The 25,590-nt window shown below is 42.7% G+C and overlaps 2 protein-coding genes across 2 annotated transcripts; one reads left to right on the forward strand and one right to left on the reverse strand.

Moving 5' to 3' along the window:
• The first annotated feature begins 12,673 nt into the window (after positions 1–12,673).
• LOC135504244 (cartilage intermediate layer protein 1-like) lies at positions 12,674–20,074 on the forward strand. The gene is made up of 10 exons (XM_064922628.1): positions 12,674–12,891; positions 13,466–13,549; positions 13,977–14,122; positions 15,234–15,299; positions 15,541–15,810; positions 15,995–16,192; positions 16,354–16,668; positions 16,760–16,868; positions 16,978–17,135; positions 17,316–20,074. The coding sequence occupies exons 3-10, from the start codon at positions 14,062–14,064 to the stop codon at positions 19,664–19,666; spliced, it is 3,528 nt and encodes a 1,175-aa protein (XP_064778700.1). The 5' UTR covers positions 12,674–12,891; positions 13,466–13,549; positions 13,977–14,061; the 3' UTR covers positions 19,667–20,074.
• Positions 20,075–20,245: 171 nt separating this feature from the next.
• LOC135504250 (eukaryotic translation initiation factor 3 subunit J-A-like) lies at positions 20,246–24,849 on the reverse strand. Its single transcript, XM_064922636.1, has 8 exons — positions 24,745–24,849; positions 24,505–24,596; positions 22,988–23,039; positions 22,644–22,735; positions 22,455–22,560; positions 22,192–22,368; positions 21,890–21,963; positions 20,246–21,639 (listed from the first exon to the last, which is right to left on the reverse strand). The coding sequence occupies exons 1-8, from the start codon at positions 24,764–24,766 to the stop codon at positions 21,508–21,510; spliced, it is 747 nt and encodes a 248-aa protein (XP_064778708.1). The 5' UTR covers positions 24,767–24,849; the 3' UTR covers positions 20,246–21,507.
• Positions 24,850–25,590: the final 741 nt, after the last annotated feature.

Below are 25,590 nucleotides of genomic sequence, written 5' to 3' on the forward strand. Positions count from 1 at the left end.
TTTCAAAACACAGGAACGTTGCCTTCAAACGGTGTATTGTCAACAAAGCAACATTGGATTGAATCCCAGCCCAAAAGTGTATGAGGAGTTGTTTCATTGTTGCTCCTTGTCATGAACATACTAATCTAGATAGATTGTAAATACTACTTTTTAGACAGTGCTTCCTTCATAATATGCCTATGATAGTGGTTATCCCTGTTGGATAACACACTGAGCTCTTCCATCACTTCCTCACAGACTACCCTGTAATAACAGTTATTGTTCCGCGTTAAAAGATTGGCCAAAGCCCTTTTGACAACATTCACCACTCTTCTTTGTCATTATATGTGCTGCCTTGCCAGGGAAGCCAGTTGAAAAGCTATAAGTGTATTTGCAGTTTTGTGCTTCGAAGATTCCAGACCACCTTTTATGGTCGCATTTTAGTATGAGAGCACTGTGTACATATCACTTTTTATTTCGGTAGGTAATTGTTTTCCTTTCAATGTTATTTTCTCTGGTACAGTGTTTAATTTTTTTTTATCTAAAGGAGTCCACTTGAAATACATTGAACTGTAGGGAGGTCAACTATGACAGCATTGAAAACCTCATTTACCACAATCTTTATGTCATTGTCTTTGTGCTCATATTTTCAGGCTCAGATCACCAGACAATACAGGTATTGTAAAAGCATTAAGCTGGAGAAGCATTGGGCCCCGAGAGAGACACACAGACACATTTGATAGGGTGCTCCCTCCAGACCAGGTTTCATAAGGACCTGTGAGAGTGAGTCATCTGATTCGGGGAACAGGGTTCACCAGCTCCCTAAGAGGATCCTTCTCTTTCCTGCTTACTGACGGCTCTTTCAAGCCTAGATGAGGCTCTAGACTGAGCAGCATGAAACCATTCGCAACCCTTTCCCATGTCTTCAAATGGTCTAAAGCTCCTGTCTTCAGAGGTCTTGGAATGGAGACAGAGTAAAGGATTCGTCATGGTGTAGGTTGGGCTATTTATGGTGTATGGATCGTCTATGTCCTCTCAGAAGCATACCATTTTGTTTCTATTCTTATTTTGTTGATGTATGAGTTAAGGTTCTCCTAAAGATAAGACACATTTTAAATGTATGCATCGCTGCTCTGGGATCTGATTTTCCTTTATTCCCTGCTTCTAACTGAGGAAAGTCTTTCTGAGGGCTTCAGAATGTGTTATTTTCATATCTGTAAGGAATAGGATCAAATAAAAATAAAAACATGCAGTATGAGACACCTGTGCAATGTTGTACTTTCAACAAAACATTTTCTCTGTTTTTCTTCTCCGGAGTGAGTCAATACCTCCTGACCTTTAGCTGGAGGCCTCAGGGGTCTCCGGCAAACAAGAGCGGGCAAAAGATGGATGACCTCGTCCTGCTGATTTCATGAAACACATACCATCCGTCTTTCAGGTCACCCCGCGTGTTTTTAATCTGGCCATTCTTACATGCCTCCATGGTTTATAGCTGTGAGCCAGGCCCGGGCTGGCTAACACCATAGAGGATGTGCCTGAGCCTTTACTTGTGGTCTTTAAATGATGTGTGGGTGTACGTGTTACTCGTGTGGGAAAGTGAAACATATGTCCTCTCAACTCCATGTGCTCAGGTAAAGGGTCTATATAGTGGTGTAAGTGGAACTAGGTTTGCACTTGGTGGTGTGTGTGCATGTCAATGAGTGCACCATAGATCCTTTACAGGTTTTCTTATCTCTGTGATGTTTAGTGAAGAGATCAGGCACCTGTAGGAGAGCAGATGACACTACCGTTTCCTACACAGCTGTGGACGGGGATCTCTGACGCTTGAAGAGTTGACGTGCTTAGGTCCACAGTTGGAATACCGGGTCTTCAATGATTTCAACCTTAGAAACGAGGGTCCAGTAATGTATTTCACCTTTGTTTTTTTTTCTCCCAAAATACTATGAAATCTGAAAGTCACAATGAGACTCACTTGCCCATAGTAGAGGCTAAATTAGATGAGATTTTGTTATATCTTGAATCAATCATTGTTTAGCACCTAGGAGCATTAATTACCAAAAGCTTTCCATTTTCTTTTTCAAGTTTTCTCACTCTTACCACAGCGTTTTCCTTTCGGTCTCCTTCTGTTTTCTATTTCATCACACCTTTTAATGCTTTCAATTCATATGGCATTGTTTTTCGCCTGCTCCTTTTGAAAGGCTTAGACTGAATGACATCTTCGAAACGTTATTGCCCTATTATTATGTAAGTGCTTAAGTACACATTTTGAAACAGTTACTTTTTCCTCGCTTTAATAAAAACAGCCTGTTAAATCTGAGAGAAATCTTGTTGTCAAAGACCAGTCCCGCTTCATCACATGGCAGTTGGAGACTGACCTCTCAACCCTGTCTCCGCTCAGCTCTTAATTATGCACGTCTCTCAGCGGCACACACTGTCCCAACTGTTGGGTTCCAGCAAGACTTTTCCCATTGACGATTAGACAAGAGACTTTGTTTTATAGGTCTGTCAGTGTTAATAGCAGGCATTGATTTAGTCTGAAATGATGATTGTGTACAAGCCAAGATAACGTTATTCAGTGTTTTCTGAAACGGCTAAGAGATTACTTATCCAGGGGCACACATCATCTTGACGTACCTGTGGGTGTGTAATGGAATTTCAAATATCAAAAGCATCCAAACAGGAGTTTGCTTGGCCTAGAGTATGAAGCTGAACCACCCCATCCATTGGCTTTTAACTTTCTAATACTTAAACCAACGGGGAGACGACAAAGAACACAATGAGAAAAGCATTCACAGTTGGAGACGTTGTCCATTTACATTACTGACGTCATTTCTGTAGCCTACATCCATCCATTAAACGTACGCACGTTGACATCCGCAAATGGCGACGTCTTTCTGAACATGTCAGGAAGAAGGTCTCTCTCCTCCTCCATGTCCTCCTCCTGGGATGCGGGCCCCTAACGACAGAAACAGAAGCTGCTCTGGTGGAGTCATTAAGCCCAGGTTCCCCATGAACCCCCCCCCCAGTCCACACCGATACAAACCACTGGAGTCTCCTGTCTGCTCTGGTTAGGTATGGTTTCAACTCCACAACGCTTCAGGGAGACGTCTACTGTTGATGCTTGGCTGGGCCTCAGCAGAACTAGATCTTGGAGGTGAATATCACTGTGAAAATGGGGGTTAGACTGTAAATTGAAGAAACTCTTGAAGTAACGCATTACTTGAACAGATTTGGATTATATCGCTCTTATCCGGGGAAAATGATTCATCCCGTAACGTTTTAATGTAAAATCAGGAGTCATGGATCATGTTTTGGTTCAAAAATCCAGTTCACAGAAAGTTTATCCTTCACCATGCTGCCAGATTGTATTTCTAAGGATCTGATGATCTTGTTGTCATTTATACTTAGGTAATTGTATGGGAGCCATATCATTTTCTGTGCAGAGTACGGAGATTATGGTTATGTTGGCTGTAAAACAAAGCATACAGACCAATTTCAAAAAGCATATCTCCATCCTGCCATAACCATAACAATGTTTGCTCCTCATACTGTTGTTGGAACACTTCTTTATCAGGAACTGTATAGCTGCAGCCATTGACTTCTAAACGATGACGTCATACATACAGACAATGAGATAATGACTGTCACCCTATTAAACCAGAACAACATAAAACAACAAATAAAACTGGACACAGCTTTGGGAGAACTGGAGAATGTCGTTATAAACATGATCTGTCTGGAGTCCAACTGAAGGACAGACCATGTGATGCCCCAGACTGTTGCCTGGAAACGTTGAGTGTTTGCTTCTGTTTTTTTTTGTCCTTATCCCACTTCCTTTCCCCTCCAGCCCGTCCTCCTCATTTAGTGAGAAAGAACTGCCTTTGAAGACTGACAGAATGTCATAACGTTGTCCCCTCTTAACAGCTTGTAAATTGTACAGTTAGTAAAATACACCTTTATAGAAAATTGCTGTCTGGGTGTTTTAGCTGGCAGTACAGCGACATGGGAAATGTGGTAGGTAGCTAGGTGACTGATGGGGGCATGTCATCCAGCCCTGTGAGAGTCCATCTAAGACCACCACTGTTAAGGGCATAATGCTCAGTGAGGTCCTCTTCCTTCAGGTCCCAGTTTACTGCAATCCAAAAAATGCATAACCACACCACATGATTCATTCATAATGTTAAATAACACATGATGTAAAATACGTTAACATGCCTTCCATATAAACGCACCATGCGAAGTCCACCAAGCTACTGTACTGGTCTGCCTACCATAGCATTTTTCTGCTAATTAATGGTCCATCCTCTGTATTTCCCTTTCATTAGTTGCTATCAGTGAAAAGTACAGGAGAGTTTAGGAAACTAGTGGAACACTGTCTGGAAAGAGCTTCAGCTCCCTGGGACCATGTGTCTGGCTCGAAGCCCCGTTCCAAACTACTTACTGATTTTACTATTCTAATGACCTCACACCAAACCAAATCACTGCACAGGAAATGCAATAATTGGTGGCAGGTAAACATGAGGCAAGACAGTGCAGGCTTTTCCATTTGGACATGGCTCTCGGGACACTCCGTAGGAACTTCCTTTTCGACTTGGACAAGCTTTGGTCTGCATCTTTTCATTTGACACAATCTAATAATCTATCAATGTCAAGATCTAAAACCATCGGTGAACATCAAACACAAAGCTCATTAATATCAGTATTTATCGGTGAGGTTAGGGATATAAATAACAGCATCAATACAGCTGTGGTTTCTCTCTGCCACTTCCCCTGTGTGTAAGACTGGCCCCCGACCCAGCTCTAGATGTAGACATCTCTGGGAGAAACCCTCTGGTTCTAGCACAAGCATTTCGCTACACTCGTGTTAACATCTGCTAACCATGTGTATGTGACCAGTAACATTTGATTTGATTTGCTGTCCATTTGAACTTAAGTTCTGTTGATATGCCAGCGGGTGAGTGGCATCCGTCCACTACTCCTGCTGTGCATACTACGCCTTGTAATTTACATGATGAGGTAAGTTAATGAGGCTCGTGTGGAAAACCATCAGACTAATAACTGTCCAGGACCGTTTAGTAGAGTCACGCTGACCAGGTATTTTTAGTAGGTTTCCACAGTTCCGAAAAATGCCAGTCTACCAACCAGCCTTTTCAACCAAGCAATCTTAATGACTTCATCAATCCTAGACAATCCATGAGAAAACCTCATGTCCTTTTACTGATGACCAATAATTGATGAGTGGAGGCAACGATTGCACGATGCAAACATAATGAAGTAGACGTTCATTTCATAAGAACCCTATCTCTAAAGTTGTTTATGAATGTAAATGACTCATGTGAAGGCTACTGCCATTCCATTTCCAAGATTGTGCAGGCCTGCTATAAGGTGATTGAGAAGATAGGGTTAAATGTCTCATACAGGATCCCCGATGATGATGGAGCGTCAGTCAACATTCATCTCTATTAAGGGTTCATGTTTGGTTTCACCGCGATTTAGTGGACGATGAAGAGTGAGTGACAGCATAATGACAAGTGGATAAGTTGTATAAATACAGCCTTTTATTTGGCTTTGATCTAATGTTCCCATAATTACATTTTCTGATCTTAATGAGATTGCGTCTATGAATAGTTTTTTTTTAATATAGTGGATTTGAAAGTTAATTTATCATGTTTAAATACACCTTGAGTCTCTTAAATTCTCATTAGGTAAAGAAACAAACTCGTTCAATTGGATCCAGCTGTTGTAAAATTTTGCACTGATGCCGCACTGTGCTCAGGTGCTAAGTGACGGGTTTCTGGTGTCGACAGTGCAGGGTAGTCTGGTGGTGAGAGGGATGTTAGTAGAATAGGATTCACATGAATAAACCGATGAGGGGCTATTCTGTTCTGACCCACCTTCTCGCAAATGGTGAATCAATGTATGAATGTGTCCACTCCACTGGTTGAATAATGTCAAGTTGAATGTTGTCCTACTCGTATATAGTCGCAACAGACTCCTAAATTGGTAAGTACTTACGTTTACATTCATCATTATAATCAGATAATTTTTTTGTTAACCTTAACCTTCGTTCAGAAACTAAGCAATGAGTCATGGAAGATTTTCCATCACCCGTTCTGTCACATCTTCTCTACAAACTAGCTAGATGTGTGATCGCTATGAACTCATGTTGTTGGGCTACACATGTAAATCAAATCAAATCAAATATAGCTGTAGTTTATAGCTTTTAGTGCTATCATACGTCAATATATTGCTGTTGGCACGCCATTACGGAAAATCACAAAGACACTGTTTATCAACCAATCGAAGTCTGGATAAATGAAAACCAAATCAAATCAAATTTTATTTGTCACATACACATGGTTAGCAGATGTTAATGCGAGTGTAGCGAAATGCTTGTGCTTCTAGTTCCGACAATGCAGTAATAACCAACAAGTAATCTAACTAACAATTCCTAATCTACTGTCTTATACACAGTGTAAGGGGATAAAGAATATGTACATAAGTATATATGAATGAGTGATGGTACAGAGCAGCATAGGCAAGATGCAGTAGATGGTATCGAGTACAGTATATACATGTGAGATGAGTATGTAAACAAAGTGGCATAGTTAAAGTGGCTAGTGATACATGTATTACATAAGGATGCAGTCGATGATATAGAGTACAGTATATACGTATGCATATGAGATGAATAATGTAGGGTAAGTAACATTATATAAGGTAGCATTGTTTAAAGTGGCTAGTGATATATTTACAACATTTCCCATCAATTCCCATTATTAAAGTGGCTGGAGTTGAGTCAGTGTCAGTGTGTAGGCAGCAGCCACTCAATGTTAGTGTTGGCTGTTTAAAAGTCTGATGGCCTTGAGATAGAAGCTGTTTTTCAGTCTCTCGGTCCCAGCTTTGATGCACCTGTACTGACCTCGCCTTCTGGATGATAGCGGGGTGAACAGGCAGTGGCTCGGGTGGTAGATGTCCTTGATGATCTTTATGGCCTTCCTGTAACATCGGGTGGTGTAGGTGTCCTGGAGGGCAGGTAGTTTGCCCCCGATGATGCGTTGTGCAGACCTCACTACCCTCTGGAGAGCCTTACGGTTGAGGGCGGAGCAGTTGCCGTACCAGGCGGTGATACAGCCCGCCAGGATGCTCTCGATTGTGCCTCTGTAGAAGTTTGTGAGTGCTTTTGGTGACAAGCCGAATTTCTTCAGCCTCCTGAGGTTGAAGAAGTGCTGCTGCGCCTTCTTCACGATGCTGTCTGTGTGAGTGGACCAATTCAGTTTGTCTGTGATGTGTATGCCGAGGAACTTAAAACTTGCTACTCTCTCCACTACTGTTCCATCAATGTGGATAGGGGGGTGTTCCCTCTGCTGTTTCCTGAAGTCCACAATCATCTCCTTAGTTTTGTTGACGTTGAGTGTGAGGTTATTTTCCTGACACCACACTCCGAGGGCCCTCACCTCCTCCCTGTAGGCCGTCTCGTCGTTGTTGGTAATCAAGCCTACCACTGTTGTGTCGTCCGCAAACTTGATGATTGAGTTGGAGGCGTGCGTGGCCACGCAGTCGTGGGTGAACAGGGAGTACAGGAGAGGGCTCAGAACGCACCCTTGTGGGGCCCCAGTGTTGAGGATCAGCGGGGAGGAGATGTTGTTACCTACCCTCACCACCTGGGGGCGGCCCGTCAGGAAGTCCAGTACCCAGTTGCACAGGGCGGGGTCGAGACCCAGGGTCTCGAGCTTGATGACGAGCTTGGAGGGTACTATGGTGTTGAATGCTGAGCTGTAGTCGATGAACAGCATTCTCACATAGGTATTCCTCTTGTCCAGATGGGTTAGGGCAGTGTGCAGTGTGGTTGAGATTGCATCGTCTGTGGACCTATTTGAGCGGTAAGCAAATTGGAGTGGGTCTAGGGAGTCAGGTAGGGTGGAGGTGATATGGTCCTTGACTAGTCTCTCAAAGCACTTCATGATGACGGAAGTGAGTGCTACGGGGCGGTAGTCGTTTAGCTCAGTTACCTTAGCTTTCTTAGGAACAGGAACGATGGTGGCCCTCTTGAAGCATGTGGGAACAGCAGACTGGTATAGGGATTGATTGAATATGTCCGTAAACACACCAGCCAGCTGGTCTGCGCATGCTCTGAGGGCGCGGCTGGGGATGCCGTCTGGGCCTGCAGCCTTGCGAGGGTTAACACGTTTAAATGTTTTACTCACCTCGGCTGCAGTGAAGGAGAGACCGCATTTTTCCGTTGCAGGCAGTGTCAGTGGCACTGTATTGTCCTCAAAGCGGGCAAAAAAGTTATTTAGTCTGCCTGGGAGCAAGACATCCTGGTCCGTGACTGGGCTGGATTTCTTCCTGTAGTCCGTGATTGACTGTAGACCCTGCCACATGCCTCGTGTCTGAGCCGTTGAATTGGGATTCTACTTTGTCTCTGTACTGACGCTTAGCTTGTTTGATAGCCTTACGGAGGGAATAGCTGCATTGTTTGTATTCAGTCATGTTACCAGACACCTTGCCCTGATTGAAAGCAGTGGTTCGCGCTTTCAGTTTCACACGAATGCTGCCTTCAATCCAAGGTTTCTGGTTAGGGAATGTTTTAATCGTTGCTATGGGAATGACATCTTCAACGCACGTTCTAATGAACTCGCACACCGAATCAGCGTATTCGTCAATGTTGTTATTTGACGCAATACGAAACATGTCCCAGTCCACATGATGGAAGCAGTCTTGGAGTGTGGAGTCAGCTTGGTCGGACCAGCGTTGGACAGACCTCAGCGTGGGAGCTTCTTTTTTTAGCTTTTGTCTGTAGGCAGGTATCAAACGAATAATACGTTGACATTCATCAGAGTAAGTCGGATTCCCGAAGTTGACACTGCATGGGACTATTTTTATATGAAATTTGTGTGGATTTGTGATAAGCATGCCCCTGTGAAGAAATTTAGAATCAGTGGAAGGGACAGTCACTGGTTTTCAGATAACTTGGCAGAATTCATTAGAAAGAGGAATGTCTCTTGAGCTCAAGCTACCCCTGTTGACTGGGCCTCCTTCAGAGCACTAAGAAACAAATGCGCAGGATTGATCAGGATGTCCAAATCATATTTCTATCTAAATGCAGTCACAGAGAACCTGAGCAACCCTACCAAGTTCTGGACGCTCATCAAATCAGTGTCTTCTGGCCTTCCTGACCATTTAACGATGGATTCTAATGAAGTGAAGGATAAAGCCGACATGGTAGGGGTTTTTAACAAGCACTTCATATTTTCTGGTTCAGTTTTTGATAATGGTGGAGCTCTGTTACAGTAAACTATGATATAGGCCCTCATGTGAACCATTTTAACTTTGAGCCTGTTTCTTATGCTGAGGTCTATAAAGCACTAAAGGCAATAGACACTAAAAAGTTTGCAGGTCCAGACAACCTGGACCCCTACCTCTTAAAGGCAGCTTGTATTATTACTGAACCTGTAACTCACATTTTCAACTTGAATCTCTTGACCAATTCGATACCCAGCATTTGGAAATCAGGTTAATTCCTCCCATTGTTAAAGGGTGGTGATCCCACGGATGCTAATAACTATCCTCGCTAAACTCCCTATCCTGGACAATGTCTATAAACCCCTAGTGAACTCACAGTTTAAAAAACTACAACTATGGCAGTGGCATATGACATCATAAATGCACTTGATAAAAAGCAATATTGTGCTGCTCTGTTTGTTGATTTATCAAAGGCATTTGATTCTGCTGACCGTGAATTGATGCTAGCTCGACTCAGTAACATTGGTCTCAGTGAAGGGACAGTAAATTGGTTTAGGAACTATCTTTCTGACAGAACACAATGTGTATATACTGACAATCACAAGTCTAGCTTTCTTGAGATTAATAGAGGCGTGCCCCAGGGTTCCATTTTAGTTCCTGTGTTGTTCTCAATTTTTATGAATGATTTGGGAAATGGGATGCAACCAGCAAAGATACATCTATATTTAGATGATACAATCTATATGCAGATGATAGTCATATGTGCTCCTTCTCTGGTCCAGACTGTTGAAGAGCTCCAGACTGCTTTTCAGTCACTGCAGGCCTCCCTTTATGCGCTCAAACTGGTCTTGAATGTACAAAAAATAAAATTCACGACCTTTACCAGAGCTCTTGCTCAGACAGAGAAAGTTAGCAATGTCACATCTCGTGGCTTATCCATTGAAAAGGTGTCATACTACAAATACCTAAGTACATGGTTGGATGACTATGGATAATCTTGTGAGGAAGCTTAAATTTGAAATTGGGTTTTTATTTTCGTAATAAGGCTTGCTTCCCGCTTATGGCTCGAAAAATCTTGTTCAGGTCACTTTTCTCTCTGTAATTGATTATGGTGACTTGTTGTATATGCATGCAGCCTCCTCCGTCTTACAGAGACTGGACTGTTTATCATGCATCCTTGTACTTTATTACAAATGCCAGTTCACCATTGCACCTTGTACCAAATGGTAGGTTGGACCTCACTTTATATGCGCAGAAAGCTGCATTTAAATGTGTTCATCTACAAAGCCCTTTTGGGTCAACTCCCTCCTTACCTTTGTGGTCTAGTCACCACAAGCAGTTACCATACCTGGTCTGCTAGGTTATTGCTACTTAAAGTCCTCAGGACATTCACAGTATTAGGCAAGACTTCCTTCTCGTCTTGTGCACCAGATGCATGGAATTCTAAGTCTACAATCCATGCTTCATCGAGATATGTTAGTGTCACTGAATGAATTTTAAATACTGACGGAAGACTCTGTTACGGAGTGTAAATGCTTTTTTTTAGGCTGGATCATGTTGTTGTATTGTTGTATGTTTAAATTCTGTAATGTATTGATTGTTGCTGCCTTCTTGGCCAGGTCTCACTTGAAAAATATACTCAGGGTCTCAATGGCTTTTCCTTGTTAAATAAAGGTTACATTTAAAAATATATATATAATAATCACAGAATTCTTAGTTAACGTCAACCTCTGTTCAGAATCTAAGCAGTGAGTAATGGAAAATCTTCCATCACCCGGTCTGTCACATATTCTCTCCTAACTAGCTAGATGGGTGACCGCTATGACCTCATGTTGTTGGGCTACACATGTTTATAGCTTTTAGTGCTATTGTAAGTCCGTATATTGCTGTTGGCACGCCATTACGGAAAATCACAAAGACACTGTTTATCAACAGATCGAAGTCTGGATAAATGAATACTAATAATAAAAGGCACGAATCTGTGTGTTTACTGTCCTAACATGTTGTTCATAATAACTGTTTTCATGGCCTCTAATCTAAACTGTTGATGGGAGCAGCTTCAGAGAAATGTTACTGTGTGTTGATGTTGCACATCAAAAGACAACCACACATGGGATGAAGCCATTGTGATTACCAATTCACATTAGAGGCTATTGCTGGCATTTCAACTTGAAACCATTAATATAATCGTTTAGGAATGGGTGTGTTGTGTTCTTGTCTGTGTTGGAAGGTCTTTGACTCTCTCTTTCTCACTATAGTTACCACAGTATCCTACTCTCTTTTTGTTTAGTAGAATACTGACATGGACCTACTCCAATGTGAAGGGTAGGAAGTACCAGACCATCCATCGCATGTACTTTAGGTGGTTAAAGATGGAATCCGCAGTATGGGGAATCAGCTCCACTCAGCACAACTGAGGAGCTTCGCGCAGCATGGTTAAAACATAATTAAGTGTTGTCAGTCAATTCTTTGTTATAGTAATATCCCAAATGGATGGGATAGTTTCACCATTAACCCTTATCACTTGTGGGAATTAGACTAGGGCTAGGGCTTACAGAATAAATATGAAAACCATATGCATAACCATGGTAGCAATTGAAATGGAATAGCATGTTTATATTTGGTAAAATAAATAAATATGGGAGTTAGAAAATTATTAGACTAAAGGTGAGGACACAACAGTTGACAAGACTCAATCCAAACATTACACTGTTGATTTTATGCACATTTAACATTTACTGTACTTCTCACCGCACTTGTCTGTAACATCTTAAAATACGCTGGATACATTCAGTAAAATGATAAGAATATTCCTGAGAAATGCAGTGTAGGTGCAACATAAGACATCAAAATGACAAGGGTTTGAGTCTGAGGACTAACTGGTGTCTCCAAGTGGCCACTCACCTCTCCAAAGTGTACACAGTTCCCAAGTCATTTCAATGAGCTTTCGTGACTTAAAAAAAGAGCCTTCAACTATAAGGTGCTTTGTTTTGCTCTCCTCGCTGTGGCATTGAGAAACTAGAGCAAGCACATTACTGTTGTTGTTGTAATCTGGGTCAGGTGGGCCTAATTTAAAAGCTTGTTCTATTGCCAACATGACTAGCAAAGTTATAAAATATGATGTTCCAGTTTAAGGCTTTTACAATGCAATTCAGGGAAACAGATCATCATTTTGGTGCGCATAGAAAGGGGTCAAGAGTGCATGCGCGTTGAGATACATTTTCTTCACAATAGACAAACATGTTCAGAATACCCGAGAGGATGACCCCATGTCATCTTGTAACTGTACATCAAACACAGAGATCATAAACGCTTTAACTAGGTTCCATGTCCACTTAAAATGATGACCCACCTGACTGAGGTCAACTCTCCCTTGTGTCTATGTCTAGACCTGGGTATCCTCATCTATAGACACAGAGGTACAGCAGGTTACAGTAAGCCCCCGACCTTCCCAGAAGCAGCAGCAGAGAGTGGGCTCAGTCATACTTGCGGTCTCCAGTCTTCACGCTCTCAGCTGGCTTCCTGTGAATAGCACAGATCCGACCCCTGGGCTCTGCACTGAGCTATATAAGAGAGAGAGCAGCAGGACCGTCAGCACAGACACAGCACCCTGCATACAGGGAGGAGAGAGACTACTCAACACTACTATACAGAGGTACTCACAGGGTAAGATTGAGATCATAGCCACCTTCTCTTTCCCTCTCGTTCCCTGTTGACCCATCTTTGAACTTTACTGTTCATGTTGTTCTTTAAACAGACAGATTTCTTACAAATGATTTGGGGGTGCTGAAGCGAGTTCAGCTTCTGTTCTTTGAGTGTTGGTTTATTGATGATATAAAATTGTTCAACATTTGTGAGTTCAGACATTTCATAAAACACTGTAAGACATTCTCATTAGTCTGTGTGAACTTGAAAGAAAGTTTGACGTATTGACGGACAATAGGTTTCAGCTTGCATGTGTGTAGCTATGAGTGTTTGTGTGTGATTGTGCAAGGAGGTAGCCTGTTCATGGGAATAAGTAAGTGTGTGCGTGGCTTTTCATGGGATATAATTTGTGTATGTAAGTGTGCTTGTGTGCGTGTGTTTTCTATTTGGCTTGTGTAGCCTTGTGGTTGGTCAATGGAGGCAGAAACGTTTTAGTGTTCCCTTGACACCAAGTGATGGCTAGCACAGATGTGTCATTTGAGAAGGTTTCTCCATAATGTTCTTTCATTCTGTATGTGTCTGCACCCACCTCTAGTGTCACCCCGAGAGACCTCAAAGCGTGATTGTTTTATTTGATAAAGCTGTCATTCTGCTTGGGGTATTTAACCACCAATATACTGTAAGTTTTTTCACATTTTATTTTTAAAAATCTCTTCAGTGAAAAAAATGCATTTAATAACTGTCACCGGGATGAAGATCAGTGGAGGCTGGTGGGAGGAGTTATAGGAGGACTGTCTCATTTTAATGGCTGGAACAGTCAAACGTAGTTGCCATATGTTTGATACCTTTCCATTTATTCCATTCCAGCCATTACATTAAGTCCGTCCTCCTATAACTCCTCCCTCCAGCCTCCTTTGGTGGAGGTCCTCTACTTGATATATTTGAGATATTTATGACCTAATATTCCATCCAGGGAATCATATGCAATAGAAAATAAAATCATTAAATTTAGTACTGTGGAACACAAAGTTACATTTGACTGTTTTTGTTTGTTGTTAATCTGCCAGCAATGATCCTGGCTAAGTATTTATATTTTCCCTCTACAGGAGTTGCTGGACTACTCTCAGTGCCCTCGTGCCTGGCGTGTGAAGGTCATTACCACAAGGTCAGAGGCAACAGCAGTGTGCCAGGATGTGCTGCCTGTCAACATGGGCTCTCCTCCTAGCTCTGGTAGTCACCACTACGGCACAAGGTCGGTCTTCATTAGCAGTTATTATTTAAATTCTTACTGTCCCCAATACACACACACAAACATCCCTAACATGTACACACACACACACATCCCTAACACACACACACACAGCTCGGTTTGGAAGCTATAACTCCATAATTCATTCACAAGGCTCAGCTTGGGAATTGTAACTATTATTTCAACTGGAAAACTTTTACATTTTTTTCACCATGTGTCAAAACATAAACCAGGATGATATCCTGTATGTGGAAATTAGTTTATCATTGATAATTTCATTATACAGTTGAGAGTATTATCTACTAATGTGAATTTGAGAAGTCAGATCAGAGGTCTCCTTCTCACATTGACAGCAGCCTGGTGATCCTGACTCTGCAGAAGCCTATGCTCCTTCTTCTCCCAAACCGTTAGTAAACAGAGGCATGCTGTTGCATGTCCCCATTACGGATTTTGCTCCACATCTTTAAGTAGGCGGGACATGTAAAAGCCCAAGACTAAGGAGACACCTGTCTGCAATTGGCCACACAAGTATGTGCCAGTAGCGTGCTTATACTGAGCCCCAATGTGAACTCAGTACAATTAGTGTTTGGTGGGTACTGTAAATGCAATGGTCTGGGAAAAAAAAATCCAAATGTGCATTATGTAACACTGTACACTAGAAATGTCAGTCTGTAAATTACACAGCAATGAGAATGAATAAATGAGTATCAATATCTTGGGATCAGTGACATTAGTATGAAATGGGACATAAATGGAAAAGAAATCAACTCTTGTAGCATTTTCACTGTTGGTCCACAACATATTTCCTTGACCACTTTGAAATGCCATTGGCACATTCATGTGTTGGAGCAATTCATTTTATTTCCAAAGTACAGGGCAAATCACCAGAAATAGATTAGAGTGTGGCATAACATGAAGAGAAAGTCAAAGTCGTAATATATTGTTCCATGACTCAGAGTATAGTTGAAAAGTTGAACGATTTGAAAGATACAGATTCTTTCCCATTGCTTTACGGGTGGCCAGACTACTCTAGGAAGAAATAACCAGAGGTTTGGCCAGTCTGGTCGGCATTAAGGAATTGGTCTGATGTCACAACAGGTGTGATGTTTTACAGGAACATGGAGGAGAGACCGTTTGAGAGCTGCGAGGCAAAACAACCCTGCAGTGTACCACTCTGAAGGTAACATCCCAAAATACATATCTTTACACAATTGTCACTACTGTGGCTTTAAGTCCAGCTTGTGGCTTTCAGTCTGGTTAATGTCCATGTAATAATATGGTATGAAGAACTATAACTTTCAGAATCACAGCCCAATGGCAAGAGTGAAAAGAGCTAAACAATGTAATGCCATTATTTTATGGCCAAAGAGGAAACACTAACATTCTGAAGTAGTACTCACTGTGCGACATTCTGTGTCCAGATAACTATGAGTGGACCACTTGGTTCAACGTGGACCACCCTGGAGGTCGAGGAGACTATGAGCAGTTGGATGCTATCCGTTTCTACTACCGTGCGCGGGTGTGTGACGCCCCCCGGGCCCTGGAGGCTCGCACCACTGACTGGATCTCCGCTCGCAACACAGGGGAGAAGATCCACGCAGACCCTACCCTGGGCTTCTGGTGTGCCAACGCTGAGCAGGCCCCTGGCCGCAACTGCTCCAACTACGCTGTGCGCTTCCTGTGCCCTAAAGGTCAGTCTGGTATGTGTGGCTGGGAACCATACTTTAAATACAGTTGAGAAGAGTAGCTACTGTATTACGTCAAATAAAACTGTTCTATAATAGTAAAAGGCTTCATTTATCCTCCAAGTAGCATCTCTATCTACTGCAATTATATCGGTCTTTTGTAATGGAGTGAAAACCTGTTTCCAATCAGGCAACACTGGGTCAGAAGGCTCTCAGGATGCCTGGGGTCCTTGGTCAGACTGGAGTCATTGCTCTGCCAAGTGTGGTCAGTTGGCAATGCAGGTGCGCTCCAGGAAATGCCAGTCCCAGCCTAAGCAGTGGGATAAGCAGTGCAGCGGACCTACAGTGGAGGGTAGAGCCTGCAAAGGACCTGAATGCCCTGGGACTGGTAAGTCGCTATCAACATCTCCATTACAGCTATTAATTATGATGGAAACTTCTGTAATGTCAAGGTACCATTAGCATTTTATACTAGAAATGTTCATGATCTAAACCAATGTACAAAGTCCCTGTCTGACATGTTAAACTGTATTGCTGCGGTTGTTCCAGGTTGCACACAGCACTGTGAGATGGGTAGGGTGAATGCGGAGTGTGACGCCTGCATGTGTCAGGACCACATTGTACTGGGCTCTGTCCGCAGTGCTGGAGGTCTCCCTGCCCCAGGGGCCACCATACTCCGCTTCGGCCCCAGCTCCAAACTCCTCACCCTCACTGACCACAATGGACACTTCCGCGTCCCAGGGATCTGTCCCGACGGCAACGCCACACTGACCGTCCAGCTGCGGAACCACGCCCCTCACACAGTCACTGTGCCCCACAGCACCGAACACACCTCTGTCCTCAGTATCATGCTGAAAAGAGCAGGTAAAATGGTCACAAAAAATGAAATGAAAGCTGACATTGTTACATTTCTCTGTTTTACATTGGTCTCAGACACTGTAATGTGATCCCTCAGAGAAGCTCCATGTGGTGAAGAACCCTGAGAACAAGGCAAGAAGAGAGGGCCAGACAGCTGCTCTCTGCTGCAAAGTGGGTGGATCACCAGAGCCAGAAGAGTACCAGTGGTAAGCCAATGGGTCTCTAATGACCGCTTGAAAAATGTTATATATACCATATCAAAATCAAACAGATTTAGCTGAGTATAGTGTTCAACAGTCTTCTGTGACTTGGTAGGTTTCACAACGGCAGCCTGCTGGACAGGAAGCAGCTGAACTATGACAGCACGCTGGTCTTAAGAAACCTGAGCATGGAGCAGACTGGGGAGTACTACTGCAGAGCCAGCAACCAGGCTGGGGCCATCAAGTCCAAACCAGCCATAGTCACAGTCTTAGGTCTGCTCCCAAAGCACCACGGTTGATATTTACTATGTGAACAGCCATTAGCATGACATCAGTCAATGATCAGATGGAGAATGAAAGGGTATTGATTTTCTCAAAATAATTCCATTGTATAATCAGATTGTCAATCTTTTAATATGGGATGTTTTCTTTTCTATCCCTTTCTCCTCACAGGTAAAGATCAACCTTCATGTAACCCAAAACCCGAATCCTACCTTATTCGCTTACCTCATGACTGCTATCAAAACAGCTCCGACTCACTCTATTACGACGTAGGAAAGTGCCTCTCAGGGACTTGTGCAGGACAGCTGGACAATGGAATCAGATGCAAAGACTCCGTGGCATACTGCTGTGGGGTGGCAAAGATGGAGGAGAAACAACTGAAATGCCAGGGCTATGAGCTCCCCACCATGGTGGTGACCGAATGTGGCTGTCAGAAGTGTGTGGAGACCAGAGTCATTGTGCGTGGGCGGGCGGTGGCCGCAGACACTGGGGAGCCCATGAGATTTGGTCACGTCTACATCAATGGAGCCAGAGTCAGCCGCACAGGCTACAAAGGCACCTTCTCCATCCAGGTCCCCCATGACACTGAGAGGCTGGTGATGACCTTTGTGGACAACATGGATAAGTTCGTCAACACCACCAAGGTTCTTCCATTCAACACCAAAGGGGGCGCCGTCTACCATGAGATCAAGCTTTTGAGGAAGAAGGAACCAGTGACCATCAGCTCAACAGAGCTCAACAATCTTCAGCTGGGAGAGGTGGAGGGCCAGGATCCTATTGCTGAGATCCAGATCCCACCCAACTCCTTCTACAAGCAGAGTGGAGAAGTATTTGTGGGTAATGTGAAGGCTAGCATCACTTTTCTGGACGCTAGAGACGTGTCCACCGCAGCAGCCGCACAGAGTGACCTCAACTTCGTAGGAGATGAGGGTGACACCTTGCCCCTAAGAACCTATGGTATGTTCTCAGTTGACTTCAGGGACGAGGAGGCCGGAGAACCACTGAACGCCGGAGAGGTGAAGGTGAAAATGGATTCAACACAGGTGAAAATGCCTGAGCACCTGGACACCATGAAGCTGTGGTCCTTGAACCCCGACACAGGCATGTGGGAGGAGGAGGGGAGCTTCCAGATGGAGAAGAAGCAACGTGGTAAAAGGGAAGAGAGGACCTTCCTCATTGGGAACATGGAGATCAGAGAGAGGAGGCTGTTTAACCTGGACGTCCCAGAGAACAGGAGGTGTTACATCAAGGTGCGAGGCTTCCGCAGCGATCGCTTCATGGCCAGCGAGCAGGTAGAGGGAGTGGTGGTGACCCTGATCAACATGGAGCCCACTGCAGGTTACTCCTCCAACCCTCGTGCCTGGGGACGCTTTGACAGCGTAATCACTGGCCCCAATGGTGCCTGTCTGCCTGCCTTCTGCGACGACCAGAAAGCAGACGCATATTCTGCCCATGTCATGGCCAACATGGGAGGAGAAGAACTTGAGGCAGTCCCATCTGCTCCCAAGTTTAACCCCAACATCATTGGAGTCCCTCAGCCATACCTGGGCAAGCTGAACTACAGACGGTCAGACCACAATGACCCCAGGTTAAAGAAGACATCCTTCAGCATCAATGTGGCCAAGCCCAGCCCAAACACAGCTGAAGAGCTCAACGGACCTGTGTACTCATTTGACCAACTGAAAGAGTGTGAGGAAGCCCCATTTACTGCAGGCCACTTCCGCTTCACCAGAGTGGAGGGAGATCGCTACGACTACAACACAGTGCCTTTCAACGAAGACGATCCTATGAGCTGGACAGAAGACTACCTGAGCTGGTGGCCCAAGCCCATGGAGTACCGAGCCTGCTATGTCAAGGTCAAGATCAATGGTCCCCATGAGATCAATATGCGCTCCCGAAACCAGGGCGGCACTCACCCCAAGACCGTTGGCCAACTGTATGGCCTCCGCGACACCCGCAGCATCCGCGACATGGACCAGTCCACCGTCTCTGCTGTGTGCCTGGAGTTCAAGTGCAGCGGCATGCTCTACGACCAGGACCGAGTGGACCGCACTCTGGTGAAGGTGATCCCTCAGGGCAGCTGTAAGAGGGACAATGTTAACTCCATGCTTCAAGAGTACCTAATTAATCACCTGCCTCTAGCCGTCAACAACGACACCAATGAGTTCACAATGCTGGCACCACTGGACCCTCTGGGCCACAACTATGGCATCTACACAGTGACAGACCAGGACCCCCGCACAGCTAAAGAGATAGCACTGGGACGCTGCTTTGATGGCACCTCTGACGGCACTTCCCGTGTCATGAAGAGCAACGAGGGAGTGGCACTTACCTTTACCTGTGGCAACCGTGAGGTGACCCGTCAAAGCGTGTTCCAGGCTCTGCAGAACTCCCCCGGGCAGTCTCCGGCGAGGGCAGTGAGGGATGGCCGAGGCAGGAAGCAGAGAGCAGGGGCCAACGCACTCCGCAACAGCCGTAGACGCAGTACACGGAATCCCACTGCCACACGCACCTCAGGCTAAAGGACAGCACTACAGATCAGGGTCTCCACATCAGACATGTTGGCAAATCACTAAAGAAAGTGGGTATTGGTGATGGGATTCAAATGTATATATTTTAGCCCTTTAGTAAAGATTTAAAAAAAACTGTCTTCATAATGTACCGTTTGTAATAACATTTCATGTTACTGAAAGATGTTTTTCAATTGTAAGGCCCATAACCATAAATTCATAACTGAACAAATATGTGATCTATAACACAGGTAACGCCCAGGGAACATTTTAATGTTACTGCAAATATTGTATTTTCTTCACCTGTGGTGTGATTCATATTTACTACTTGAAATTGTAAATAATGGGATATTTATTACACATGCCATTCAAGAATGTAACCAGTGATTAAGACACCACGCCCAAAATAAAACAAGAACAACCTGAGAACATGTGTCAGATTGCTGATTCGCTTGCACAAGTCTTTGTTGGCGCACATTCACAACATAGCTGACAACATTGTGAAGCGCACACCAGACAAGCTACTTCTAATTCACGAAAGCCATAACGGTCAGTGAAATCAGGTAGGGGAAAAAAAGTAAAGAAATTGGATCATTTCGACCAGTGATTTTATTCAATTAGATGCATATAAAACACTGAAGAGCTGGTAATCTTTTATGGTATATTGTACACCATTTCCAATTTCCTTAACGATTTGAAAACTATCAAATGTTAGAAAAAAGGAATAAACATGTCCGTTTCTACCAGTATGAAGACACTAAGGTCAGCCCATAAGCCCCCTCCTCGTCTCACTTGATACAAGCCCGCAGAAGCAATGTTAAGGAGACCAGTTGTGTGAGAACATGCCAGATCACAATTTTATCTGCATTAGTAGCATTTGATGAGCAAATTCTCTTTTTGTCATGCACACATATGAACTAAAATCACTCAACTGTTCAAGGATATTCAAGAGGTGTATCCAGAGGATGTCCATGAGGTTTGAGTCACATCTATGGTAAAAATGAATTAGGCTTGGGCGGTAAAACCATATGATTTTGAATACAACTGCTTAGAACAACTATCGTAGACATGCCAAATAATCTCCAGCTATACATTTGGTTTGCTAACTTACTAGATCAGTGGCTAGCTTGCATGATCAAGCTTCTTGGTTAAAGCAGAGACAATCAATTCCCTCCTGGATAAATCCCTGCCGCTTAAAATGTATTTTGAGCGTACAGGACCAGTATGATGGTATGAAAATCAAGATACCGCCCAACTCTAAAATGCATTACGCTTGTCTATCTATTTTTACAGTGAATGCATAAGCCCCCTGTAAAATCTCCAACTACTAAACATGTAGTGTCAGTTTCAAAGCATGAACGCAACTTTCAATGGATAAAGATAACATGTGTATTTGGCAACCAACGTTATAGATACTATATACTTTCCTGTAAGAAACCCATCGACAGGTAAAGCGAAACACCTATATTTATAGACATTCTGGGTGAAATTATTTGCATAGAACCTAATTTGTTTAGATGTCACTGCAGTAGCAACTGGAATTTGACATGAGCGTATCATTTCTCAAAATCAAAAACGTGCTCTACAAATCGCATACAGCGTGGAAAGTATTTTTCACTGTTTTGGATCTTTTTATGAAGTTTGGAGGCTGAATGAGAGAAAAGGCCATTTCATTATGTAATAACAGAAGTGTTGGTACTGGATGCTACCTGTATAGTCCCTCAGATCATTGAAGCAAAATGAAAGGGCGACACATTGTTCAGGTTTTTCCAGGATGACACTGGATAGCATGAGAAGTACAGCTGCATTTCTGAGGGTTAAAAGGTGAAAGGGCAGTGGGGATATAGCCGTCGTCACATGAAGTCATCATAGTCTTGGGTGTAGCCACCATCGAATTCTCCATAGTCTGCAAGGTCATCTTTCCCCTTGGCTTTCATACCGCCACCAAGTACAACTCCTTTCTTCTTCTTTTTGCCTTTGATTGCCTGTGGAACCAAAACAAAAAACTTAAATCATTGCTACAAATAAACAGTTGGTGTTCTTCAAAGTGAATTTTCATGTAAATGGGGCAACCAGGGTGTAAGTTAATTCCTTGAGCAGAGTCCAATGAAATGCAATATGGAGGTACTGGTAGAGGGCTCCCTCCACTGAATGTAAGGAGAACTACAATTCATGAATACTCCAGAAGGATGACATCATTTTTGTTCCGCATGAATAAGACGATCAACAACTTACCTTTTCTTGCTTCTGTTTTTCATTAAGTAGAACTGTCAGGGAAGAGCTGATTTTCTTTAAGTCTTCAACTTCCACTGTGTAGAAACAGGACATTTATTTTAGACACATTAACACAATGGTTGAGCCTGAATGTTAGTGAACTCCAAATATGTTGAGTCAAACCATTTGTTGAATGGCTTATGTATATAAACATACTGACATGAGATATTACTTTAAAACAAATGCCAAACTACATGTCATAAGTGCACAAACCTAAAACACGGAATAATAGTTTCATAATTCATGAAGGATGTTGAACTCACATGAAATACAAAGCTCCCGAAACAACGACTCCAAGAAGCTTGAATAATGCACAGATTTTTCATACTGTAATATCTTCACTTTCAGCAACTTTTCAAACTCTGTGAAGTCCTCTTTAGAAGATGGGCACATGGCTTCAATTCCAGAAACATTGTTTGTGGTACTACCCCCTGAAATTCCTGAAATGACAAAAACTAAATGAGAACACACAATAACAGTATGGCTGGCTAGTGGGTAAACCTGACAGGATACTCCAGGACCTTACCAAACGCCTCTTTTGCCAGCTCCAAGTCTGCTTCCTCCTGCATCTTCTGAACTTTCAACTTTTCTGCTAGCTGTTGTTCAGGTGTAAGCTCTTCCTCTTCATCCAACTAACAACAAGAAAAAAGTAAAGGATCCATAAGAGAGAAAAGATTCAGAACTGCAAGGTTAATCCAACATTTCCTAAACTCACATTCTTTTTCAGCTCTTGTTGCTTTTTCCTTAGCCGGTTTTCTTTCTCCTTTATTTTTTCGGCCAGTTTTTTCTTCTCAGACACTTTGGCCTCTGAAATAAAGAAGCAACGTTAGCGCAAATCTCTGGAACAGAAACCACCATCAAATCAAGTTAAAAGTACACATTTTCAGCCAGTACATGATAATAAAAAGACAAGGCAGCAGCCAGTATGACGCAGGAAAATGTTTGTGATTTATTCACAAAAATATATACAGGTATGTGCAGATCAACATATGATATATGACAACAGGCTGCAGCCACTACTTTCTCAAACCATTGGTTGTAAGTTGTATATTTCTGCACCTGATTTCTTTGCCTCTGTTTTCTTCTCTTCCTCTTCATCATCCCAGTTATCCTGCAGAGGGAGAACAGACGAATGAGTCAAATGATGTGACGAGGGGTAGTTAAGTGGTTGGTTCTGGGACTTGTCTAGAGTAGGTCTCGACTTAATTTTCAAGGAAATCAACAAGATCTGAGGTCGAGACCAACTGCATTATCAAACATCAGAAGACATGTCAGAACCAGTCACATCCACATTATCACAAAATGTGGTTATATAAAGCATTTCAACCAATATTTGGCAAATGTTTCATATCCACTGAGGCCCCAATAAGGGAATAAGACAGGTACCTAGCCCAAGTCATATAAAAATAAAATAAAAAACGTTTCACTCGGTGTAGGCCATCATTGTACATTTTACATTTTTTAAATTTTACCTTTATTTTACTAGGCAAGTCAGTTAAGAACAAATTCTTATTTTCAATGAAGGCCTAGGAACAGTGGGTTAACTGCCTGTTCAGGGCAGAACGACAGATTTGTACCTTGTCAGCTTGGGGATTCGAACTTGCAACCTTTCGGTTACTAGTCCAACGCTCTAACCACTAGGTTACCCTGCCGCCCCAAATAAGTTGTTCCTAACTGACTTGCCTAGTTAAATAAAGGTTTCATTTAAATAAAAACTGTAGGCCTACTGTACTGATCAAGTTTTGCTTCGAGGACATGAAAACACCATACGACTTGAACACTACCTATATTCGACAGAAACTATGGTCAACAATTGAAACTGCTTTGCTAGCCTTTTCCACAGCTGTATGATCCCATAGTAACGCTATACATTCGGATGACTTTCTAGACAAATGGTGAAAATGAGTCAACGGGATGAGTCTGCTGAAGATTCTCGAAAACACACTTTACGTTTAGCATATGTCAGAGTTGGAAGCATCTAGTAGTAAGGCTCAATTCAGTCATATCATCATCAGGGAAGATTGACGTTGGCAACTAACGTTAGCAAGCTAACTTACATTCAAGTGCATATCAAATGTATAACAAAGCCTTGAACTGACTTCAATGGACAATCGCAGACAGATTATGATTCATGTTTATCTTAAAAGCTAGCAAGTCAACACATTAGTTGACATACCTTGCCAAGTTAGCTGCTAAACTAAAAAGCTAGTTCAGTAGCTAACGTTAGCTAGCTTCTAACAAAGCCCCCCCCCCAAAAAAAGGAACTAACGTTGATCAATTCCAAAATAAAGTGTCAGAGAACGAGTCTATGCTCAGCTAGAACCAAGAGACACGCTGACAGTTCTCACATGTGCGGCCTCACAGCTTGTACAAGATCGAGTTAGCTAAGATATTTCGGTTAACGCTAACTAGCTAGAAACGTGGATAATGCTATGCTAGCTGGCGGCTAGCTAGCTAATGTCCACAGACTAACTAACAAGGCGTGTTGTGTTAGACACAACTAACGGGTTAATGATGACCTGAAATATGGCCTTCATCGTGTAAGTAGCTAGTTAGCTAGTTAGTTGTTTGGTTACCTTCACATCTTCATCTTCGTCTTCGCCTTCCCATTTGTCCAGCACTACCGCCTTTTTGATCGGTGCGACGTCCGGCTCGAAGTTGTCAGCGTCTATAAATACACATTGTAATGGTAACTAACAGTTATCTTACACGTTCAGAAACGATAAACGAGCTATTATCAATAACAATGTTACACATATTTCCCAAAACCCTAAATATAGCTTGTCGCACGATATAATTTCGAACTTTCTTCTCACCCCAATCGTCGGCATCCGCCATCTTGGCTGTGTGTGCGGGTTTGACAGAACTCTGAACTGAAAGCGGCAAAGCAGATGGAGAAAGTAGACAACGAGGCTCTGCAATGCTAGAATTGCTTATCTATTTAAAAAAACAAACATTTTTTTCAAGAAAGGAAATCCCCTTCATGGAAAAGTATGCCTTTTATTGAGTAAAAAAAAAAAATCGCACTGTCCCTTAATCTTACATTTTAATATGAAATATTTAATTAAAAGGCATAATCTCTCATTTCAACACCATGAACCTGCCACTTTGTTGAGGAAATGTAGGCGAAGCTGAGATGATTGACAGCTCCATGTTAAACGTATTTTTCAGCGAAACATTTTGCTGCCAGAAAACAAATCTAAATTAAAGGAGTAGAATGCAGAAGTTATTTATTAGAAAACATTTATATTTTAGTCAATGCCACTCTGACATTGCTCGTCCTAATATTTTTCTTTATTTTTAGATTTGTTTGTTAGATATTTTTTATTTCACCTTTATTTAACCAGGTAGGCAAGTTAAGAACAAGTTCTCATTTACAATTGTGACCTGGCCAAGATAAAGCAAAGCAGTTCAACACATACAACAACACAGTTACACATGGAGTAAAACAAACAGTCAATAATACAGTAGAAAAATAAGTCTATATACAATGTGAGCAAACGAGGTGAGATAAGGGAGGTAAAAGCAAAAAAAAAAGGCCATGGCGAAGTAAATACAATATAGCAAGTAAAACACTGGAATGGTAGATTTGCAGTGGAAGAAAGTGTAAAGTAGAGAGAAATAATGGGGTGCAAAGGAGCAAAATAAATAAATACAGTGGG

Source organism: Oncorhynchus masou, chromosome 2 (assembly GCF_036934945.1).
Source record: "Oncorhynchus masou masou isolate Uvic2021 chromosome 2, UVic_Omas_1.1, whole genome shotgun sequence".
Classification (NCBI taxonomy): domain Eukaryota; kingdom Metazoa; phylum Chordata; class Actinopteri; order Salmoniformes; family Salmonidae; genus Oncorhynchus; species Oncorhynchus masou.

Coding starts and splice junctions, on each gene's coding strand:
- LOC135504244 (XM_064922628.1), top strand. CDS start 14,062: ATGTGCTGCCTGTCAACATGGGCTCTCCTCCTAGCTCTGGTAGTCACC. Junction 16,669..16,759: donor TATCATGCTGAAAAGAGCAG/GTAAAATGGTCA, acceptor GTGATCCCTCAG/AGAAGCTCCATGTGGTGAAG. Junction 16,869..16,977: donor GAGCCAGAAGAGTACCAGTG/GTAAGCCAATGG, acceptor GTGACTTGGTAG/GTTTCACAACGGCAGCCTGC.
- LOC135504250 (XM_064922636.1), bottom strand. CDS start 24,766: ATGGCGGATGCCGACGATTGGG. Junction 22,561..22,643: donor AACAAGAGCTGAAAAAGAAT/GTGAGTTTAGGA, acceptor TCTTGTTGTTAG/TTGGATGAAGAGGAAGAGCT. Junction 22,369..22,454: donor GCTGGCAAAAGAGGCGTTTG/GTAAGGTCCTGG, acceptor TTGTCATTTCAG/GAATTTCAGGGGGTAGTACC.